Source organism: Grus americana, chromosome 9, assembly GCF_028858705.1.
Source record: "Grus americana isolate bGruAme1 chromosome 9, bGruAme1.mat, whole genome shotgun sequence".
Classification (NCBI taxonomy): Eukaryota; Metazoa; Chordata; class Aves; order Gruiformes; family Gruidae; genus Grus; species Grus americana.
Genome location: NC_072860.1, coordinates 2,842,109 through 2,862,932, shown reverse-complemented (window position 1 = coordinate 2,862,932; position 20,824 = coordinate 2,842,109). Strand labels below are relative to the sequence as shown.

The 20,824-nt window shown below is 52.8% G+C and overlaps 1 protein-coding gene across 1 annotated transcript; it reads right to left on the bottom strand.

Annotated features, from left to right (window-relative positions):
* Positions 1–3,924: 3,924 nt before the first annotated feature.
* EFHD1 (EF-hand domain family member D1) lies at positions 3,925–20,565 on the bottom strand. Its single transcript, XM_054835582.1, has 4 exons — positions 20,149–20,565; positions 12,275–12,422; positions 6,705–6,839; positions 3,925–5,589 (listed from the first exon to the last, which is right to left on the bottom strand). The coding sequence occupies exons 1-4, from the start codon at positions 20,460–20,462 to the stop codon at positions 5,455–5,457; spliced, it is 732 nt and encodes a 243-aa protein (XP_054691557.1). The 5' UTR covers positions 20,463–20,565; the 3' UTR covers positions 3,925–5,454.
* Between the last annotated feature and the right edge of the window lie 259 nt (positions 20,566–20,824).

Genomic DNA, 20,824 nt, shown 5'->3' with positions numbered 1-20,824 from the left:
GCAGCGAGGTCCCCCCCTCAGCCCGAGCCGCCCCCCGACAATTAAATTGGGGCATCGCCCTCCTGCCGTTGTCTCTTGCCTGGGCAGGCCCCCAGGGCCGGGTGCAAACTGGCCGTTGGGCGCCTCGGCCGCTGAGGTAAATGACTCTTGGGCTCCTGCATCATCCAGGCATCGGCAACACGCCTTATCACCCACGAGCCTCACCCTTTCCCTCTCCTTCTAGGCTACCCGTAGGTAATTACTGGCGGCGCTGAAAGCCCACAAGATGCCGACTAACCGAGAAGCCACCATGTTTTATCCCCACGCAGCATCTGTCTCGGCAGGCACCCGCTTCTCCCATGGTCACCAGAGGAGCCGTGCCTGGGAGGAGGCGGCGGCTGCTGCTTAGAAAATGCATTAGGTAGTTCATGTTTTGACTCCAGATTTCCTGACAGAAAAATCAGGAGCTGAAGACAAACTCTTTCAGCTAAAAATGCTGGCTTATTTTTAGTTCCAAACCCCATATTAGTACGTGATGCAGAATAGCCCCTATGTGGTTCCTTCAGCCTAAAAAACTATTCTTAGCTGTTACGCACTATTGAAGATATAACTGTTTTCAGCTGAAAGAGTTTCACTCCAATCATGATTTCAGCCACAATCCACGTTGCTTTCTCCCTCCTCTTCTAGGTGAATAAATACTTGTCATTGTGCACTGAACGCCGGCCAAAAATGATGCAACAGTGAACACAGGAGATTCTTCTGAGCTAATGGGTTGAAAGCTTGTAATTCTTAGGACATATTTGTAGCTGAGAGCAACATAGGACTGGACTACTTCACCTGAAAAAAATCTTAGAATTAAATTTCTCCTTTAGGAGGCTGGTATGTAAAAGCAAAGGGCTGGCCTCTGATAAGCTACATCTGACACACACACACACACACCCCCCAGTTGTCACACAGCTTGAGCCCATACTTAGAACAGTATGGGGCAGGAGAGAGGCAGTGCTGCATTTCAAGCTGTCAGTCAGGACTTCCAACTTGACTGCAGAAGTGGCTGTGCCTTGTTATTCTACTTACCGAACTTGAGTTTGAGCACTCAGATATTTCCACGTGCTCTAAGACAAGCTTTATGTGAGATGGGAGAAGTTTAGCATTTATGGAATTTTTTTTTTTTCTCCCAGTTAGCACAACCATTGTATTACTGAGACCAAAAAAAAATTCAAGAAGAGCGTGTTTGAAACATGCCTCATCTGCAGAACTTGGCATTTTTGTAAAATATCTCAAGAAAACTCAGATGATTTTTTTTTTTTTCAATAGCATCTTAAATCCTTCACAGCGCTCATCATTCAAGCAGAATGGGGAGACTCTCATGAAAATTCAAGACTGTACCTGTGTGGTTAAATTCCTACATGGTTCAATTACAGGACTTCAGCTGATGCTGTCTTGGTGTGAAATTACTCCAGCAGCAGTCTGACATTCACTAGGGTACCGAGGGCATGAAGTACTTCAGAACGCTCTAGATTACCATGCCAATTCATCCACACTATTAAAAATCTAAGCACAGGGAAATGGCATCCCCTAACAAACTAAAACCCTTCCTTATTGACCCATTGTTTTCACCCCTCCTAGCCTGGAAGCCAGAGCCTGCCTCCCTTGGTACAGCAGAGGAGCTACAAATACAGCGCACAGCTTTGAAATGGTAAATAACGGACATAAAACAGCCCAGAAGATGTGGCAGAGTCTGTCACGTCTCCCCTCGCCACCCTCACTTTTTAGTATTTGGAAAAGTGGCGCGCTCCTATTTGTCAAAATACCAGGGATTTTGTCCGAGAAGAGTCAACATCTTCTCGGCAGCCTCTGTTTTCCACGGGAGCGGAGAACCATCCTCGTTTATCACATGCCTAACAATAATAAAAGCAACAGACAAGGCAGGCAGGTGAACATCCCACTGTAGTTTTTAAAGTCAGCCACTTCAATGGACCCATCACCTCAGATGGCTTACGCTGAAAGACAGACTACCACAAATACGCTGCTACTTCTGCAATGCCCAATTAGTTTCAGATATCCTTCCCACATGGGGCAAGCTGAGTTTGAAGGGTGACAATAAAGCACTCTGGTTACTCCAATCCATTTTGCAAGGGATTTATTTGAACACTCCCATAAGGTTAAAATTTGATTTAGTCACCATAATCCTCGCAGCTAAAGCCTGAGCCCTAAGCCAGGAAGAACCTGATTGCACTGTTTCTCTTTCTCTCTTGATTACGTTTACAACGAGCTGAGAGTTAAGACTTCCTGCCATCACACAGCGTCCCCTGCAGCCAACCACAGCGGCTGTGACAGAAGCATCACTGAAAAACACACTGCCATCCGAGTATCCACTCAGGCTGAACCCATCCTTGGTGCTGGCTGAAGCGTTAGCAACTCCTCTACTGTACATCTCCTGCTCTGGGAAACGTTAAGCAAAAAAACTTCCAGAGATCAAGGACTACCTGGAGTTCCCGTTCTAGGAGATGAATGACGTAAGGCAGGTCTTCGTCCCTTCTGGGAAGGACCTGTAACCACAATAGGCTTTTCGTCAAACTTCTCTACTTGCCATCACAGACAGAGTCACTTGGGGCACGTCAGTAGTGCCACACCAGCATTGACGTACCAGCAGGTATCGGTAAAGAGAGTTGGGATTGCCAAGACCTCCAAGAGTCACCTGCGGTGACATCAGGCATAAAAGGAGGACAGAGTGTTAAGGACTGTAATATATTAACTGCAGGTAAATAAAATTAAGTATTGCCAGATGGTATTAGATGGGAGATTTTGCTAGACAATTTCTTTTTAGTACTTCTGCATAACCTAATGACATTGTTATTCAATCCAATAATTGCCAGCAAAACAGAACAATTTAGAAAGCAATTAATTTCCCAATGTCAATTTTTGCAAAGCTAATTTCAAAACTCACATTGCTGCAACTTCAAAATCCAAAAGCGCTTACTGTTCCCTGCCCCGAATAAAGGCCCCAGCTAAGAGCACCTATTTAAATTGAACAAAAACTACTACAGAGACACCGCTCATTTCCTTACTGAAACTTGTCAGCTAGAGTTGACTCAAATCTATTAAAATAAAAGCACTGGAAGCCTTTTTTCCACCCTCTCCTCCTGCTGCCCCAGGCTCCTCACCCAGCTGCACGTGCAAAACAGCACGAGTCAGCAGTGCTTCCTACACTGTGTGTGTGGGGGGGCAAATCAAGATCTGCGGCGTTGCAATTTTCCTGTGGAAACAGAGACCAAGGATCTTTCACCCTGATTTTACCTGACCTCCAAGACCTGAGGGCTCACAGACACACAGCAAATGCCTCGACTGCCAGCAACGCGCAGAGCAGAGCTGTGCTGGATGGAATATTTACGTCTTCCATTTCATTCCTCACCGGATCATACCTGAAACGATGCATGGTTAAACCTCCTCCTGAGCCCACCCCCCACCCAAAACTGGCCGTGCCAGCGAAGCTTAGCAGATCAGCAACAGTAGAAATAAGATGCTTGGACACATTTTCAGATGTTCACTTTTTTTTTTCCCCTCCCTCCATTCTATAAAGGCAGAAAGAGGAAATGCAAAGGGAAATGTGGCTGAGGCAACCTGCCTGGCTCCCAGCTGGGGCACTACGGGGACTGAGACGCAGCAGCTATTTTGAGATAAGGGAAGGCTGACAACCTTCAGATGTCAACATTTAGCAGTGGGCAGTATTTCAAATATTCACACAGCCACGACCCCTTCTGAAGAATTGCAAACTTTAGGACTTTTTACACCAGAACTGCTGTACAGAAGGGGAAGTGCTATCAAGAAGGGGCTGAAACACTTCCCTCACTCATCCAAGCTTGGGACACCGAGCTTTGGGGCTCGCTACTGTAATTTGTGAACAAAATGGTATATTCAGGGACCTAAAATAAACCACAGACAAGACCAGAGATAACAATGCTTTATTTGTACATTTCAGCAACAGGAGAAATAATTGAAGATGAAATTATCTGCTTTGTTGTAAAGTATAAAAACATTTAATTATAAATATTTAGCTAAAAAAGCGTGATTTATAAAATATAATCTGTGAAGATATATACACACAGTTTAATTGTTTAGCAATTCTTTCACCTGACATTAAAGAGTAGAGGTTTTTCTATTTATTATTCCACGCTCACAGTTTAGTGCTCACAGTTTAAGAAGCAAAACAGACAAGTGAAAAGACGACTGGCGAGTTTCATTCTGGAAAGAAAAAAAATAAAATGCACAAACTGGGGTAATAGCAGAGGCAGAATTTGAGCAAATCCATGTTTCGAGAGAGGTCTTTGAGGGAACACAGCTCCCTGCCGTGACCTACAGCGTATATATCCCGACAAGCAGTGGGCATTTTAACATTTGTGGGCAAGTTTTCTGTGTTTGCAAAAGAAAATGGCTAATAATACAGTGCAAGCCCTCAGAATTCAGCTAAACATGCTCACCTCGCTGCTCTTCCCCTCTTCAGCAGGGATTGCTCACTATGCTGGGCTGGTGATATCTGTCATGGCTCTAATGAAATCAAACAACGTCACCTTCATGATTCAGGATATGAACAAATTTCCAAATAGAAAACCCCAGTGTGCCATCCAATTGCATCGTCCAGCTGGCAATATCCCTTAAGAACAGATACAGCCGCCTAAGGCTGGAAGATGTGGTGAAGCCATACAGTACACTAAATGTGATGGAATGTGAAAAGATACATGGTCAGGCAACTCAGTTTTCTATTCCTTGTATTAAGAGAGCGCCAGCTTCCTCCCTTCGAAGTCTTGGGGATTCTCACCTCTTATGGAAAGGTTTATTACTATGGCACTTCAGAGAAGAAAAACTGGAAGACTCTCCAACATGCTGGATGGCAGAAAATGCTACAGGAAATGATAATTAATTTGATCCATGTCCCTAGTAACTATCTTTCTCTCTTCACAGTGTTTTCACAGTGCCTGTGGCACAGAGCTATGAGGATGAAGGAAAGGGATAGTCAAGGATGCGTGACAACACTCAACAGCAGTACAAACGTACAGGAAGTCAGGCTGTACTTCGTACACCGATTTACACAAGACCCCACTACTTGCCTGTAAGCAAGGAATGAATTACTAAGGAGTTAAGAGAAAAAGGATGTCTAGGAAAGAAGGAAAGAATGAAATCAGCAAACACGACATTCGTCAGTGTTCACCGTGATTTGCTACCTGCTGTTTCTGCTTCAGGGTTATGTGGTCCTGACAGTTCAGAGCAAACAGCACGTGCACAGCTCTTAGGATTCACATCACATAGTAACTGCAAGAGTTGTGCCCTTAGAAACTCAGGAGGATCTTCAGGAGAGGAAGGCTAGCAAAGCTGTAACGAGTTTTAGGCAGGATCCAGGCAGTTCTCTCCAAGGTAGAGCCCTGATCTGGGAAACGTACCAAGTCATGTGCAATCTCGGAGTGCATATTGGCTGGTTGGTTACTGAGTAAATGCAGATTTTAACTCCCTGAAAGCCGCCCGGCGGTGTTTCCTTTCCTCCTCTTCCCGCTTTCGCTCATCCTGCTCAGCTCTTATCTCTGCTTCAAACTTACTGGCTGAAGAGAGGGCTTGAACCTTTACAAGAGAGAAAACAGGAAAGCGTCAAGCATTACATCAGAGGGAGAGCCAGAGCCTGAACTACTCCTGGTTTAGCAACACAGAACTGATTGCTGCACCTCCCAGCGCTTGCTGAGAAGCTCTGACAGGATGGGTCAAGTATTAATTACACTGCAGTGCTTGGGTATTTACACCCAATACCTGTCAGCTCGTTTGACTTTAACGTCAATAAAAGAAAGGTCATTTATTAATAAGTCACTAAGAAGTGACCTAAACATGCTGTCAGTACCAGGTCACATACCTTCTTTCTGTAAGAAGGCAGCATAGCATAAGCTGTGAGTATAGAGTGGGAGAAACTACTGCAGAAAACAGTTCTGAATCACAGCCAAATCTGAGAACATCATACTATACCACAGCTAATCTGCAGATCAAAGAGACATTGTTTATTTGCTGGCTATTTTTCCAGCTTTCATCTCAGTACATCTGCTGTGCAATAGCTGTATTCTGCTCTTGGGAAAAAACTTCTTATATAAACAAGCAGGATTATTTTCTCTCCAAGAGAGCTTTCAAAAAAAAGGGTGCTTTGTCAGCTTTGAATGGTGCAACGCTCTTTCTGCCAACCCCAGGACCCTGCAGAACAATTTGGATTCCAAAGGTTACAGAGAGCTGCTCAAGAAAGATGTCAGAAATCTGATACTCCCAAATACTCCATTCACCCCTGAACTCAGTGTTCAGGTTGAGGGAGGTTTTGCAAAATGGCAAACTCAGCCCCATTAGTTTCCAGGACGCTTTTGTCTTTAGAAGTGGTCGGCCAGCTAGTCGCATAGAGCTCCCAACCACAGGGACGCAGGTCAGCCAGTCGGCTCTACCAGGGCAGACCCACAGCAGAGAAGGTGAATTAAGCCATTCTAGTGCTGACTGATCTGCAGAGGAAGGCTGTAGCTAGCATCCATCATCAAGTTTGAAGGGAAAAATTATGGCTGAGTTTAGGGGTGGGGCATGAAATCTGCATCTTTTTAGCTAGGGAGAAATCTGGCAGTATCTGTTATCGAAAAGCAAGCAGGGTCGGTGTCTCAGTGGCAATTAAGGCCTGCGTGCAGAGCGTTTTCACGTTCCTCTGTGCCACACTATACCTTAGCTTCAAAGAAGTTCTTGGCTCCTTTGACTCCCTCAATGGAGACATCTATCTCTGAGAGCTTCGCAAGAGTCAACAGGCCGCTGTCCTCCTCAAGTTCCCCAGCTGCGGCTTTATGGAAAATCAGCAGGAACTACCAAGACAGAGAGGAAACATTCAAGTTCTTCACTGAGGCTCAAACAACTTAAAACGCAAACAGTGCAGACGTTTACCTGGAGGGGGCTGGAATTTTCATTTCTGAGCAAAGGAAACCAGGTCTATATAAATGAAGTCACACCATGCGACTTGTGCTCCTGTGCCCTGGCTCTGGTACACAGCCCTGGTGGACTAAGAGGTAGAAATCTCATAGGAGACAGGTTTTCTGGGGAGCAGAGCCCTGGTGAAGCACAGCTCTTCACAAGCCTGGGCTGCTACATCGCCAGAGGAAGGAGGCCACCTCTCCACCTGCCTAGTACAACCATATGGTGGGCTCAGACACACCTCTATGTCTCCACATCCTAACGGTGTATTCACAAGTCCCCCACCAGCTTCCCCAGTGTTCTGGGGGCTCAGATCACGTCCTATGACAACAAAAGCAGGACAAAAACCAGCCTGGGCTCACACCTGAACCCAGGCTCCCTGGACCAAGGCACTGGTGCATTCCTGTTAAGGGAGAACAGCAGCCCAAGCGTGTGCACTTGGAAGGGATCTGGGGATTGCCTGGCTGCTATGAACCCTATGGTCCACGTGGTACGGGAAGGGAAAACAGAATTAAGGTCAAATACACTAGGACAACAGAATATAGTTACTTCAGCTGGGAAAGGTGACTTAAGTCAATCCATCCTTGGAGCTATGCCTCAGCCGGTTCCAGGGAACCCCAGCTGGTTTCACCAAGGTGAACAAAGCCTACGTACTCCTGCCGTGCCCATTAAATAACATACAGGAGAGCTTCTCTAAGACCTGAGGTCAGGACAGAGGCATGCCCTTGTGACAGTCAGAGCGGCTTGAACAAGTGTCCACGGAGCAACTGGTTTTGAAACCTTTGTCCTGCACTGGACCATAGACATTTACCAAATCCAGAGTCACTACAGCAGAGTGGATATTGCCATGTCAATTGCAAAAGGAAACAAAAAAAAGAGTCATATTACCCCCCCCCCCTTTTTTTTTTTTTTTTTTTTTTTTACAGAAGGGACAAGACCTGCCTGCTTAAAAATAAAGACCTCTATGCCACCTTCCACCTGCTAACCAAACTCCAGGTTAAGCTGAGGGTACTCTGAGTAATTTGAGAAATCCTGTAACTCCCTGCTATTCTTGGCCACCCCGGGAGGTGTCTCAATGCTTGGCACAGCACTGAAAGAACAAGTCACCTGGGTGCAAAAGAAGCACAAGCAACAAAGCTGTGCCGCTGCACCACTTCAGTCCAGAGCAGAGGGCTGCAAATAGCACAGAGAGCTGCCCCAAAATCCATTTGCACTGGAACATCAAGTATCTCTAGTGCTTCTCAAGACCGACTGCCACGCTTGGGACTTTGTTTCTTCCTACAGAGAGCCGGAGCTGTCCCGGAGGAGGGCAGCAGAGTCCCAGCATCCGTGCTGAGCCAGCCTCTAATGCACTCGCCTGCTTCAAGTTGCTCACAGAAGCTGGTGGAGACGGAAGAGTTTGGGAAGGCCTCCCATGGGGAAGGGTGTGGAGATGACAACAGCGCTGGCTGCCCTCTCGCAGAGGCAGCGTCACCAAGCATTGCTTCATGAAACTGCCTTGTAACCCGCGCGTGCTCAGCACAGAGCAGCCAGAAAGCAGGCTGTGCTTGGGGAGGGAACTGTTCCCCCTCCAAACACATGTAAGAAAATTAATGATTCTCTGCTGAATGGGCAGAGCATCCTGCTCAGAAAGAAACCAAACCCTCCCCAAGATAGCCTCTCCCTCTGCTCAGATCTGCTAGGCTTGGGCTAGTTCCTCTCTTCCTCCTCCTCCACCACCAGGCACGGGGACACGGAGGGCTGGCAGCCAGGCTGGCATTAGTCACGGTTCCTCCTCATAGTTTCTGCTCCACCCTGCGAGTCCCACTTCCTGCCATCGGAAAAGGGCAGAGGAGGCAGCACAATCCTGAGGTCTGGTACAGCTGTTGCCTGGGGAGGGACTGGAAACACCCAGTCATGAGTACAAGTGTGCATGAATCATCCAGAAAACTAGGGAATGGGGCAGCAATCCTCCATGGAATACAGGCTGCTGTGGCCAGGAAGCTGAGCTCAAGGAAGCCAGGGACTGAGCCACCGGCTGGGGTGGACATGGCATAACATCAGCCCCAAGGACCCAGCAAGGCGGACCATGGGGCCTCATGCTGATTTCCACAGAAGCAATCCTGCCTCAGGTAAGCACACGGCCTGCAGCCCACCTCACCAGTTATTTGCCTTCGAGGCATCAGTCCTCACTAACTAGAGATCGCCAGGAATCCACATTGTTTCCTGATGAGCTCCCATTCCCAGCCCTTCTCACACCCTTGCTGGGCCCAGGACACACAGCATGCAGCTGAGCCTCGGGGAAATGTCAGAGAAGCAAAAGTGAATAATGTCGGTACTTTTCAAAACCCTGCTCTCAAGGAGGACATGACACACACTTTCCACCCCACTAACCTCATAAGTGATAAGAGATGTATCTGCTCTCACATCCTTCATGATCTAAGACCTACCCCGCAGTCTCAGAGCGATGCTGCAGTTACACAGCCCCACCGGGCGTCGTGCTGGCCTCAGGGATGCGAGGGAAGGTACAGGACTGACTGGCAACAGCAGCCTTGCAGCAGCTTGCCAGAAAAGCAGTGCCACCCAAGGCTGCGGTTTGCACTAACCCTGCTCGCAAACACATGACGTGGGTCAGCATTTAAGCTGGTGCAGGCGTGGGGGACAGTGGGTGGATTTTTGTGGGTTCTAGATAGCAGCTACAATTAGACATTATTATTATAGCAATTAACTCTGGTTTCCTGTGGTAATGACACAACTACACAGACAGAGGTAGTTTTGTCCCCCCACTATACCTCATCTTTTTAAACCTAGATTTCTTTGCTTGAGTCAGGAGCACTCTTGTGCAGTTAATTGTTGATGTATTGATAGACGCTCAAAGGTCAATGGTAGAAGGCAGCTTTCCTAACAGGGCCAGCAGTTCACCAGCAGCAAGTCAGAGCCATACAAGCCTACTTTCCAGGCAAGAGCTTACACAGGAAGGGAGGACATGACACTACTCAAAGTAGCACTAAAAGGTGGCCTATTGCAAGTGAAAGAGGGCTTTACCAATTCTTTGACCAGGCCACGAAAAACGCGTGTTCGGCAGGTATGTCAGGACTCGATATTCTCTGAAGAGGCAGACAGGAGCCCTCCAGTGCTCAAGTTACACCCTGCTGAGTTCAGGCACTCATTTAAACCAGGGTTTCTCCTTGTGTCATCAGAGTGCCCCAAGTCAGCTTGGTCACCCACCACACGCTTGCTCGTCACCACCAACAGGAAGCAGAGTGGGACGGGGCTATGGGCTGGTTCAAGCCTCCTCACCCACCAGGAAACCTGCCTCCCTGCCAGTCCTCTGCCCGAACACAGCAGCTGGGCACGGTGCATCTGCAAGAAGCATCCTGCTCCTCTCTGCTACAGGAAGCTTTGGGTACATGCCAGAGCTGCTGTGTAATTTGTCCCCAGAGCTCCGCCAGTGACACTCCTTCATTCCAACCCATGTGCCACTCGAGCTTGCGTTTGCTTGACCATTGTTTTACATCTGGCAAGAAGCTACAGCAGCACCAGCTGCCACACGCTGCCTGCCAAGGGCTGGCAGCACGGGCAGCCTGTGCCGGCTGACGGGCGGCTGTGCAGGGTGCTGCGCTCCAAACAGGTGGCTGCAGAAGAGGAGCTGCTCTGCCACTTGTGCCGCACCACTGGTGCCAGGATATCACGGCATCTTTCCAGAGCCTTCGGGGATAAAGGCACTTCTCTTTCACAGGAGAGAGCCCCTACGGCGAGCCCAGAGGCTGTCCCCAGCTCTTCAACCGGGGTGAAGGGTGGCCCCAAGGGCATGCAGAGAGGCAGAGGGCTCCTCCAGCCCACACAGTGATTTGGCAATTGTAGTCTAACCTGGGGCCAAGGGCACGGTGTTCTTCCTGCTCCACTGGATTCTTTGCTACCCCTGGTTCACCTCTGACAAGGCACATCTCCTTCCCTGCCCAGAGGGGCTGCCAGCTTAGGGCTTTGCTGGTGTGAACTGACAGGCTCTCACTTCCCAGATTTGCTTGTCTTACCCCTTCTCTGTGGGCCAGGCTCTGTAACCCAACAGTCTTTGCACTCTCTTCTACTGCTGCCCTCTTGCCGCAAAAGAAATGCAAGAAAACTCATGGGGAACAAAAGTAGGAAGACATGGTGTGACGTGCCAGAACAGAGAGACGGTGCAGCGGCTCTGCGAGCTGCCCATCACCCCTCTCACCCCAGCCAGCCATGGGCCCTGGCTGCTCGTCCTCCCTCCCAGTCACTACCAAAGGTCCTGTCACTTCCAACATGAAAAATTTGTGTCCTAAGCTGTGGAGAGCTCTGCACCTCATCTCCACAACCAAGCTCCCAGCCTGCAAGAGACACGGTGAGAGCACAGCCCCTGCAGAAACAAGGGAGCCCGGCTGCTCGGGGCCCACAGCAGCCATCTCCTGGGGCGGGAGGAAGCAGGACTGCAGCACAGCCCCCAACTGCTGCAGGACACAAGCAGCGCTGGCTCTCCTGCTGCCTACGGGGCTGTCGTTTAATCCAGAAAGCCACAGTGTGACATACGCTTCTGAGACAGCAATCAAAGCCTGGGAGGAGGAGATGATGCAACAGGAGGTTTTGATATCCGGGCTCCCCCTTCCTGCTGAGATGAGTTGGGTACCCTTGAGTGCACGCAAGTCACTGCTCAAATTCCTTCTCTTCCTCCACCCAGCAGCAGATCCCAGCCTGCCCACACCGCTCCCAGCAGGCTCAGCACAGCTGTCACAGACTGACCTGTTTGCTGTGTGTCCCTGCTGAGCCAGCATGCGGTACCAAACTGCTGCACCACCACATTTATTCCTCGCTGCAGGGAGGTGACCACCCCTCCTGAAGTTTATTGTGGCTGGTCACTGCATGATGCAGAGAGGGACCTGATATAAACTGGAAGAGGAAGCCTCCTGCACCCCATGAGACCAGCTGAGCCCTTCCCCTGCACCTAAAACGAGGCCTGAGCTGCTGTACCACAGGAGCCCAGCAACAAGACCTTGTGGCTGAACGGATGTGCCACCTCCAGCTACAGCAGGGAGCTCTGTCAGCACCCACAGACAGCTGCAGCAGGACTCAAATGCACTCCCAAAGCAGGCAAGGAAGTTGCAGAGCCTTGGCATCAGGTACCATTACTGCCACATGGGGATGGACGTTGACAGTGGTCCACACCTTGAGCTCCCCACAGCATGGAGGAGCTCACCTGCTTCTCCACTGCACCCCACAGCTGGAGAAACACAGGGGGGACAGTGCTACCTACAGCCAGAGTACAGGGCCTAGCTGCCTCCTCCCTTCGCCCCGCAGCCACATCCGCATCTGCTCCCGCAGCCACCCTCACCTCACGGAAGCTGAGCTTCCCATCAAAGTCTTCATCCACCTCCTTGATCATATTCTTCAGCCCCAGGTGGGTCTGCGGGGCTCCCAGCTTTTCCATCATCAGCTTCAGCTCCATCAGGTCGATGTACCCATCCCGTCCTGAGTCATACCTGTGGGGTGCAAAGGGAAGGGGGTCAGCCCTCATCAGCCCCCATATCCATCTTCCCAGAAGAGGAACCGTGCAAATGGATAAAGTCACAGGGTGGTTCAACGCTTGGGGGAGAGGGGAAGCTGCACAACACTGCCAATGCTGAGATATATTAAGCTTGGGGAAGTAGTGGGCAGCTTTCAGAGCTGAGACGTGCTCAGGGGAGATCAGACCAAACCACTCACACGAAAGGAGCATGGAGGAACTCGGAAATCCTGCTGAGATAAGCCATCTCGCCTACTTGCGTGGGCACAAAGGTTACTTACACACAGCTTACACCATGCACCAGCATGGTGAGGCAAAGGCATGCTGGAGCCAGCTCCTGCCAGGTCTCCTGCTCATTTAGAGGAGAAATACAGAGCAGAGAGCAACCAGAACCTGCCAGCAGAAAGTGGCTATCTTTCTTTGTAAGTAAAACACACCCCCTCTAGCTGTTAAGATCTTTCCTCTCCAAAATGGCTTTGTACTACACAAGCACGGTGCTTCAGGGCAGCTGTTTATTCGGTGTCCCCAGGCAGAGCAGAAAGGCAGTCTCAGGGGAGCACAACAATCCCGGCTGGCACCAGGGGCTGCACCATGGGGCTGGGCTGGCAGAAGAAACCAGTGCCCACCTCTAGAAACAAGGCCGGAGTGGGACCATGCTCCCAATGGAGCGCAAAGGGCAGCAAGGACTCTGCAGGAGGAGAGAGCACCCGTGCAAGGGGCAGAGTGCTTTAGGGATGCAGAGGCAGCAACCTGCCGTGCTCAGCCTGGGACCGTGCACCAATTCCTCCCCTGACATCCACTGAGGGTGTGAGTAAAGCATCTGGCCCACTCAGCAACCAGCACTTCACACCCACTGTGTGGGGTTGCAAAGTCCAAAGGCTGGAGGGATGGGCACTCCGCTATCAGACAGCCCATCAACAGCCCTCCCTCATCCTGCTCCTGCCATCAGGGCCCAGCACAGAGCTGGGGGCTGGCATGGGAGGATGGGGCAGGGTCTGCCAGGCTGGGCTCAGCCCTGGTGCACAGCTTGCCGCTGCCCCCTCGCCACCATCTCAACCCTGAGAGTTAAATCCTTTCAGTCATTCAGAAAAAAACCCTAGGCATGGCACTGAAGCTTTCCCTTTGGCACGAACCAGTCAAATCCTCCCACCCATCATCTTTCATTGACTGTTAGCTCTCTTCCAAAGAAATGAGGGCTGTAGCTGTCCCAGATCGAGACCTGCACAGTTGTGGTTACCCTGGAAGAAAGCCCTTTCTAGCTGAGAAACCTCACAGCCGCAGAGGAAGCTGTGGCAGAGGAAGGCATGAACAAAGCTGCTGGCCCCACGCTGCTCACAGGGCTGCAGCCCTGCCTTGCACTGCCTACACAAGAGCTCTGTTCCCGCCTGCACAGGCACAGGGTGCTTTTCCCCCAAAGTGAGGTGGTCTCCATGACTTTCCAGAGTCCCACCACCTCCACAACCATCTTTTATACTCTGTGCCTCTTTGTTTCCAAGAGTCCCAGGCCCAAGAGACCCCAAATGAGAGGGACATCACCACCAGGTTGGTGTGCAGCCCCTGCTACTGATCTGCCTGCATGCTCTACACCCAGCAAATCCGCAAGCCCACCAGGACAGGCAGCTTTCTGGAAAAGTTGGAAGGAAACCTCCATCGGAGCAGAAACCAGGTCACAGAGCTGAGATGTCACAGGGAGGAAAGGCAGCAGGTTCATCACAGCAAGGCATCAGTTAATTAAGGCACACATTCACAGCATTACCCAGCCCAGCTCTGAGACGCACTTTCAAGACCTCACAGAAGCGTAACGAGTGCAATATTTAATTGTCAATTTACTTTTCCTATAAGTTTGGGAGAAAGGGTGTGGAGCCATTCCTCTGGAGTAAGACAGTTGGAGAGGCAGTACCTTTGATCAGATAAAGCAGCAAAGCATATAGTGGCAGGGAGGCACTTGGGGTTGGGGTTCTTTTTGCCCCAGCAAGCTCATGCTGCCCTTGGGCTGACTGCAGAAGCAGGATGACACGGAGGTCCCCACCAAAGGCTGCCCACCCAGGGTCAGGACACCGCCTGGCCCCCCTCAGAGGCATTGGATAATGGAGATGAAGGCAGAAAGAGGGCACAAGTCCAGCCCACGCCTGCTGTGGCCATCTCACCCTTCTGCTATGGACGCTACCCGCAGGCAAACACCGGCCCTCGGTGCCTGCCCTGGCACTGAGCCCTGGGCCAAATGGCCCGAAAGGGTTAAGCGTGGGGCACGGCTTCGGGGCTCGTCATCCCTGCAGAGAGGCAGCACAAAGCCAGGATTGTGAGAAATGGGGTCTTGCCAGCAGCGGGCCGTGGTTGCAGAGCAGCACGCTGTACCAGCCGCACAATGGGCGTTGAGCACGCTGGGCCACGGTACAGCTGGCGCCGAGATGCAACCCGAAATCAGGTTACCAGTCCCTTGCACTTGGGGACAGCCAGAGGGACACTGAAGCCCCCGGACACTCAGTGCCAGCCCCGCAGAGCAACAGCAGAATCCTGCAAACTGCTGCATTCCCTCCCCACCCCCCTCGCCTCCTAAAACAGCCCGAGTATTTTAGGACCTGGGTATAGCCACTCGGCTGCCACGGAGCTGTGCAGCCAGACTATTTAGGGAGAGGCGTATTTATAGGGCATGAGAGACGGCGTAATTCATTCCCCGCCGCCTCCCCGCAGGCACAGGCACTCGGTGACACAGGGCATGGCTGCACCTTGTTGGTCGGCCGATGCTCCTGGCACACCTCAGCCCTACCAAAAAGCCCACTGTCTGCCTTTTGGGAGCTCCCAAAGCCCCGCTGTCTGCTTTTTGGGAGCTCCCTTTCAGGGCCCAGGGCTCCAGCCAGCCCCTGACACAGCTCTGACCCGTTTCACTGCCCACACAGCAGCCCTGTCCCAGCGATGGACACCGGTCAGCCCTCACGGACAGCACAGGCAGAGTTGGCGGAGGGCACCAGGGCAAGTTTGGTCCCTAAATGCATCCCAGGGAGCCATCCTGTCCCATACTCCAGGAGCGGCACAGCAAGAATACGCAGCACTCAGGTGCTTCACCAGCCCTCCTGGCCCCGCCGTCACCCGCTGTCCTGCCATGACACCGGAGCTTTGCTTCCTTCAGGCTCAAAGCTCCCTGGGCTGCCAGCCAAGCCTCACCCCAGTGACGTGCAGGCATTACAGACAGAGGGGTTCTCGTGCTGACAGGCAAAGATGTCTCACGTCGCAAGCAGGCCAAGTCCAGGAGCAGCAAGTCAGTGCCATGACCATGTCAGGTCCCCACCTGCGACGGCTGGGATGCAGCAGGCAGCTACGAGTAACACGGCCAGCAAGATAAGGCCTTGCAGCGCCGCTGCAGCAGCGTTCCTGGCAGCAGATGAGACACAGGCAGCGGCTGCCAAAATCTGCTGCAACAAGGATGCGCCCAGATTCCCACGCTGGCTTGCTTCCACCCGGGCTGCAGAAGCGCTGGGGGTGGAAAGCGGGAGCAGAAATTGGGGAAGGAAAAAGGGAATACTTGCTGAACAGACTTGCGTAAGAGCAAGAAGTGTGTTACACATGATTGCAGCCCAAGTACAATCATTGTACTGGTGTCACACAGCACAGCTGAGGAGTTACACCACAGAAGAAAGAAGGGTCAGGAAGGGAGGAAAAAGGAGATGCTGAAGACTGCATCACCTGTACTGACTTGGCAGTCACCTCCCCAGCTGCGTGAAAAACCCCAACAGGAAAAAAAAAAAAAAGATAGTTGAATGAGCAATCCCAAACCCTGAAGGATCAAAGAGCAGTTTTTAAACATTCACGCTTCTCGAGAAGGGCTGGAAAGAAAACCTGCCCTCCCTGTACACATTTGCTGTACCTGAGCTTGCTCCACACACTACAGGCACCTGTACTTTGATCCGCAGCTCCTGCATGCTGCAATGGCCTAATACAGGCTTTGAAATAAAGCGGTCAGAGTAATGGTGCTGAAGTAGTAATAATCTCCTCTTAAATATTTCAAAATCCTTTCTAAGTAGCACTTTATTCCCTCTTAGCATTGTGCTTCACCTTACATGGAGAGTGAGGTGCTGATCTCTTCTCCCTGGGATCCAGTGATAGAACGCGTGGGAATGGTTCAAAGCTGCCTCAGACCGGACGTTAAGGAAGCATTTCTTTACCAAGAGGCTGGTCAGACATTGGAACAGGCTTCCTAGAGAGGGGTTGATGCCCCAAGCCTGTCAGTGTTTAAGAAGCATTTAGATAATGGCCTTAACATGCTTGAACTTTTGGGTCACCCCTGAAGTGGTCAGGCAGTTGGACTAGACGATCATTGTAGGTCCCTTCCAACTGAAATATCCCATTCTGTTGCCGAGAGCTTTGGAAACAATTCCTCCATAGCGGGGTGGGGACAGGAACAAGCTCCTCGGCCACATGCAGCTCCATCCTCCCCAGCCCTCCTGCTCTTGGAGGGACATAAGGGCGAGACGAAAGTCTCCTCCAGCAAGATTTCCTCTGAGATGCTGGGTGAGACCCCGAGGCACCAAAGCCTTCAGGGCCCAGGCTGGGTGTCGGGCACCTGGGGTGGCTGAGTCCCCGTGGGGATGACCTCCCTGACTGCTGGGTCTCCAGAGACAGCCGGTCACACCAGGAGCACAGCAGTCCTGGAACAAGCGGATCTGCTGCAGCACATCAGACAGGTCCCTTGGTGCAGTAGCACCCGGCGAGGGGCTCCTGAGCAGCTCCAGGAGGGCAGGGGGACATCACAGCCTCTCCCACCAGCCAGGCAGAAGGCACTCATGAAATGCGTGGGCAACACATGAAATTCCCTAAATACAAAAGCAACAGCAAGGGTGGAATTTCTGCACTCCCTCGCACCCCACAGATGAAGCTGACGGCTGTTTTCCTCCCCTCTACACACCTCAGAAAGGTCACTCCCGTCAGGCACAGCCTCACGGCCCGGCTTTCACACCCCCCTCTGCCATTTTCCCGGACAAGATGGCGCCAAGGGGAGCTGTGAGACTCCAGAGCTCCTGACGGTTTGCTCGCAAGACTTGGGGAAGGGAGGTTATCATGGTTACCACAGTCCCCGCACATTGTCAGAATAGTCAGCTAATTAGGTCACATTATAATTAGCCTGAGCTGCAGACTTCCTGGTCCCTCTGCCAAAAAATAATACCCACCCCAAAAGCTGCCTGCACCCAGCAGCCCCCACACGCTCCTGTGCGGCCCCAGCACCTGCAGCAGATACCCACACCCCATCTCTGGGGGAACAGGGCCGAAATGGGGAGATGCTACCAAGAGGAGGCTTGGACAAGAGGGGGAAAAATGAACCCGATCATGGCAGCAGGAGCAAGGACCATCATTTCTGCTTTGGAAAGACCCTCCTGGCACAGCAGCATTTGGATGAAGCATTGGATTTCAGGAAGTCCCACGTTCAGATGGGCCCTTCCACCAGCTGTACTGTGGGACACCCTGACAGGCACCAGAGCAGCCAGATCACCCGAACTCCCTCTTCCCAGCCAAAGTGCCCTGACCCAGCCCACACCACACCCGGCTCCCACAGGCTCAAGTTTAGTCCAAATTACAGATTTACAAGACCCACTAAACTAACAAGAAACACTTCTGGATGGGAAGTCTGTTAGCAGAAACCTGGCATCCCGTGGCAGTGAGAAGTGACACCTCCGTCTGTCAAAAGCTTAATTTTTTACCATTAGTAAGAAAGACCCCGGGTTGTAGCGGCCAGGGCCAATAAGCCATATAGAGAATAAAAGCCTTAATCACATTAACTCAAGCTCTGACTGGCAGGAATTAAGGGGAACATTTCCTCTCCTCCTGGAGCACGTGGTGTCAGCCAGTACTTGAAACGGGTCGCTGGGAGCAGATGGAGCAAAGACCAGATCCTTCGCCACCACTAACACCAGGTGTCTGTAACAGAGTGAAAACCAGGACGGGGTTTTCCGTCCGCCTGTCTGGGGAGCACGCAGCCGGGCTTCTTCCCCTTTTGGCACAGCCGGCCAGCGCTCAGCTGCAATAGTCCTCAAAGGGCACACAATGTTTTCCAGCTACATTGACCAGCTGATTAGCATTCAACTGCAAAGCCTAGGTTTCCCTGCTTACAAGGCCAGCATTTAATGAGCTCATTGTTGAAAAATTCAGCTGCAATTCAGCTCTTCCACTTTTTATTTCCTAAATCACTGCTGTTCCTTTCCTCATCCCTATCGAGGCAGCGCCGCTGCCCGCTCTGGGCTCTCGCCTGCAGCTTCTGGGCACTGCAGCTGCCCGCGCTGTTTTGTCCTCCTGCCCTCGCAGCACCACGTCTTGGCGCTCTTGCCAAGCAGGATCCCCCTTTAACAGTCATCAAGAGGGGCGCAGGAGCAAGCGGAGTAGCAGTCTCACCCAGACCACCTCCCTTCCTGCACCCTGCTGCTGACGCGACGCTGCCTGTGCAACAAAGAGCTCCAGTGAGCTCACAAAAGCCCATCGCCCGGTCTCCCACAGTGACAGCCCTGGCTAGGGCCAGCAACACCCCACCGTGTTGGGAGTCGGGAGTGTTGAACCAGGCTCTTGGTCTCCTCACAATGACCCCAGCCTCCAGCGTATCCAAGACAGCTTTCAGGTAGGAGGAGGACCTAATAAATTACAAGCCCTGCTGCGGTCACCTCCATCAGCCGAAGTAGGTCTTTACACCTTGTCGTGACAGCCCAGGTAGCTGCAGCCCTGCCTCCTCTTGCCTGGCAGCAGCTCACCCCCAGTCCGGCAGCCCTGCCTGTGGCCAGCTGGCACGCGTGGCCGCCTGCCTGACCCTTCTCCTTGGGGCTGGGAGGACAGCGGTCCTCAGGAGCACGGGGGTTTGTAGTGTTGGAGGAAACAAGCTAATCAGGCATAGCCCAACAGCAGGAGCCAGGACAGGGCTTGTGGAAGAGAGAAAAGCACAGGATCACAGCCCTGGGAAGGGCCAAATCTTTCTGCTTACAGAAGCAGCTCTGCATTGCCAGTGGCAGCTTGACTTTAACACAAAGCTTCCTGCCGGGAGGGGATCCCCATCCCAGCCCCCAGGAAGCAGGGAGCAAGAGGAAGCCACACTCAAGCTTAGTCTGGGTGCACAGGAGGGAGCACAAAGCCTGGCAAAAGGGACCCTCGAAGGAGCTGCAGCACTGCCGGGCAGAGCCGGGGATGTTCGGGGTTGCAGTTGTTGAAGGCAGACATCCAGTGTCACTGCGAGGTCCCGGGACAGACTCCAGGTGCCCCAGGGTGTGGGGCAGCAGCACCTGTGCTCTCCAAACCCTCCCCATTCTACCCAGAGTGTCCCCCAAAGCCACAGCTCGCGGGTACCCCCCCAAACAGCCGTCGTCCCAAACTCAGGGAGAGCACAGGGAACCCCCGGGCCGTGAGTCTGAGGCAAACCCTGCGACCCCCCCAAAGCACAGGGACAACACGGGGATCAGATGGCGCTGGTAACCCGCCGCAGCTTCTTCCAGCCCGACCGCAAAACCGCGAAGAAATGCAAACATCTCGCCAAGAGCAGGCAGCTTCCCTCCAGATGTGTCCCCGGGGAAAAACGCTGGGAGGGTCTGAAGAAAGGCAGAGCCCCAAACCCGACGGCAGAGCCCGCAGGTCCGGGCAGGCGAGACCCTCCATCCCTCCCTCCCTCCCTCCCTCCCTCCCTCCCTCCCCCGGTGCCCCCCCCCCCCCCCCCCCCGCGCCGATCCCGCTCCACTCACAGGCGGAACATGCGCTCCATGTCCTTGATCTGGCGGCGGCTGAACTCCTTGAACTCGGTATAGGGGTTGAAGACGGCTGCTCGCCGGGGCTGCGCCGCCCCCTCGTTGATGTCCTGCCGCCGGCACAGCTTGGCGCTCAGCTCCGCGTCCGCGCTGGCCGTCAGGCAGCTCCTCTCCGCCTCGTCCCCGGCTGCCGCCGCCTCGTCCCCGGCCGCTTCCTCGCCCTTGCCCGCCGCCTCGCCCTCGGAGGCCGCCCCGCTCTCCTCCAGCTGCAGCCGCCGCTGCAGCTTCTGCGCCAGCTCCTCCGAGGCCATGGCCCGGCACTGCCCGGCGGCCGCGCTCTCCGCCCCGCTAAGCTCGGCTCGGCTCCGCTCCGCTCCGGCCGGGCCCACCCGCCCCGGCCCGCAACTTTATTCCCTCACTTGGAGGGGAGCGGGGCGGGACGGGGCGGGACGGGGCGGGGGGAGGCCGGGACGGGGCGGGCGCTTAAGGAGGCGCGGCGGCCGCCGTGGGGGCCATCCGCGCGTGGGGCGCGGCGTGGGGTGCTCGTGCCGTCCCCAGAGGTACCCCCTACATGTGCACCCACAATCGGGTGCAACCCCACAGGCTGACTCCCTCACATGTACGCTCTCCCACACAGGAATCACCCCCACTCAGGTACACCCACCCAGGCTCT

Bases quoted from the DNA above. Each gene is read 5' to 3' on its own strand.
- EFHD1 (XM_054835582.1), bottom strand. From the start codon at position 20,462: ATGGCCTCGGAGGAGCTGGCGCAGAAGCTGCAGCGGCGGCTGCAGCTG. The intron at 12,423-20,148 runs GTGAGTGGAGCG...TGCACCCCACAG, and splicing joins ATGGAGCGCATGTTCCGCCT to GTATGACTCAGGACGGGATG. The intron at 6,840-12,274 runs GTGAGGGTGGCT...CTGTCTTGGTAG, and splicing joins GGAAGCTCAGCTTCCGTGAG to TTCCTGCTGATTTTCCATAA.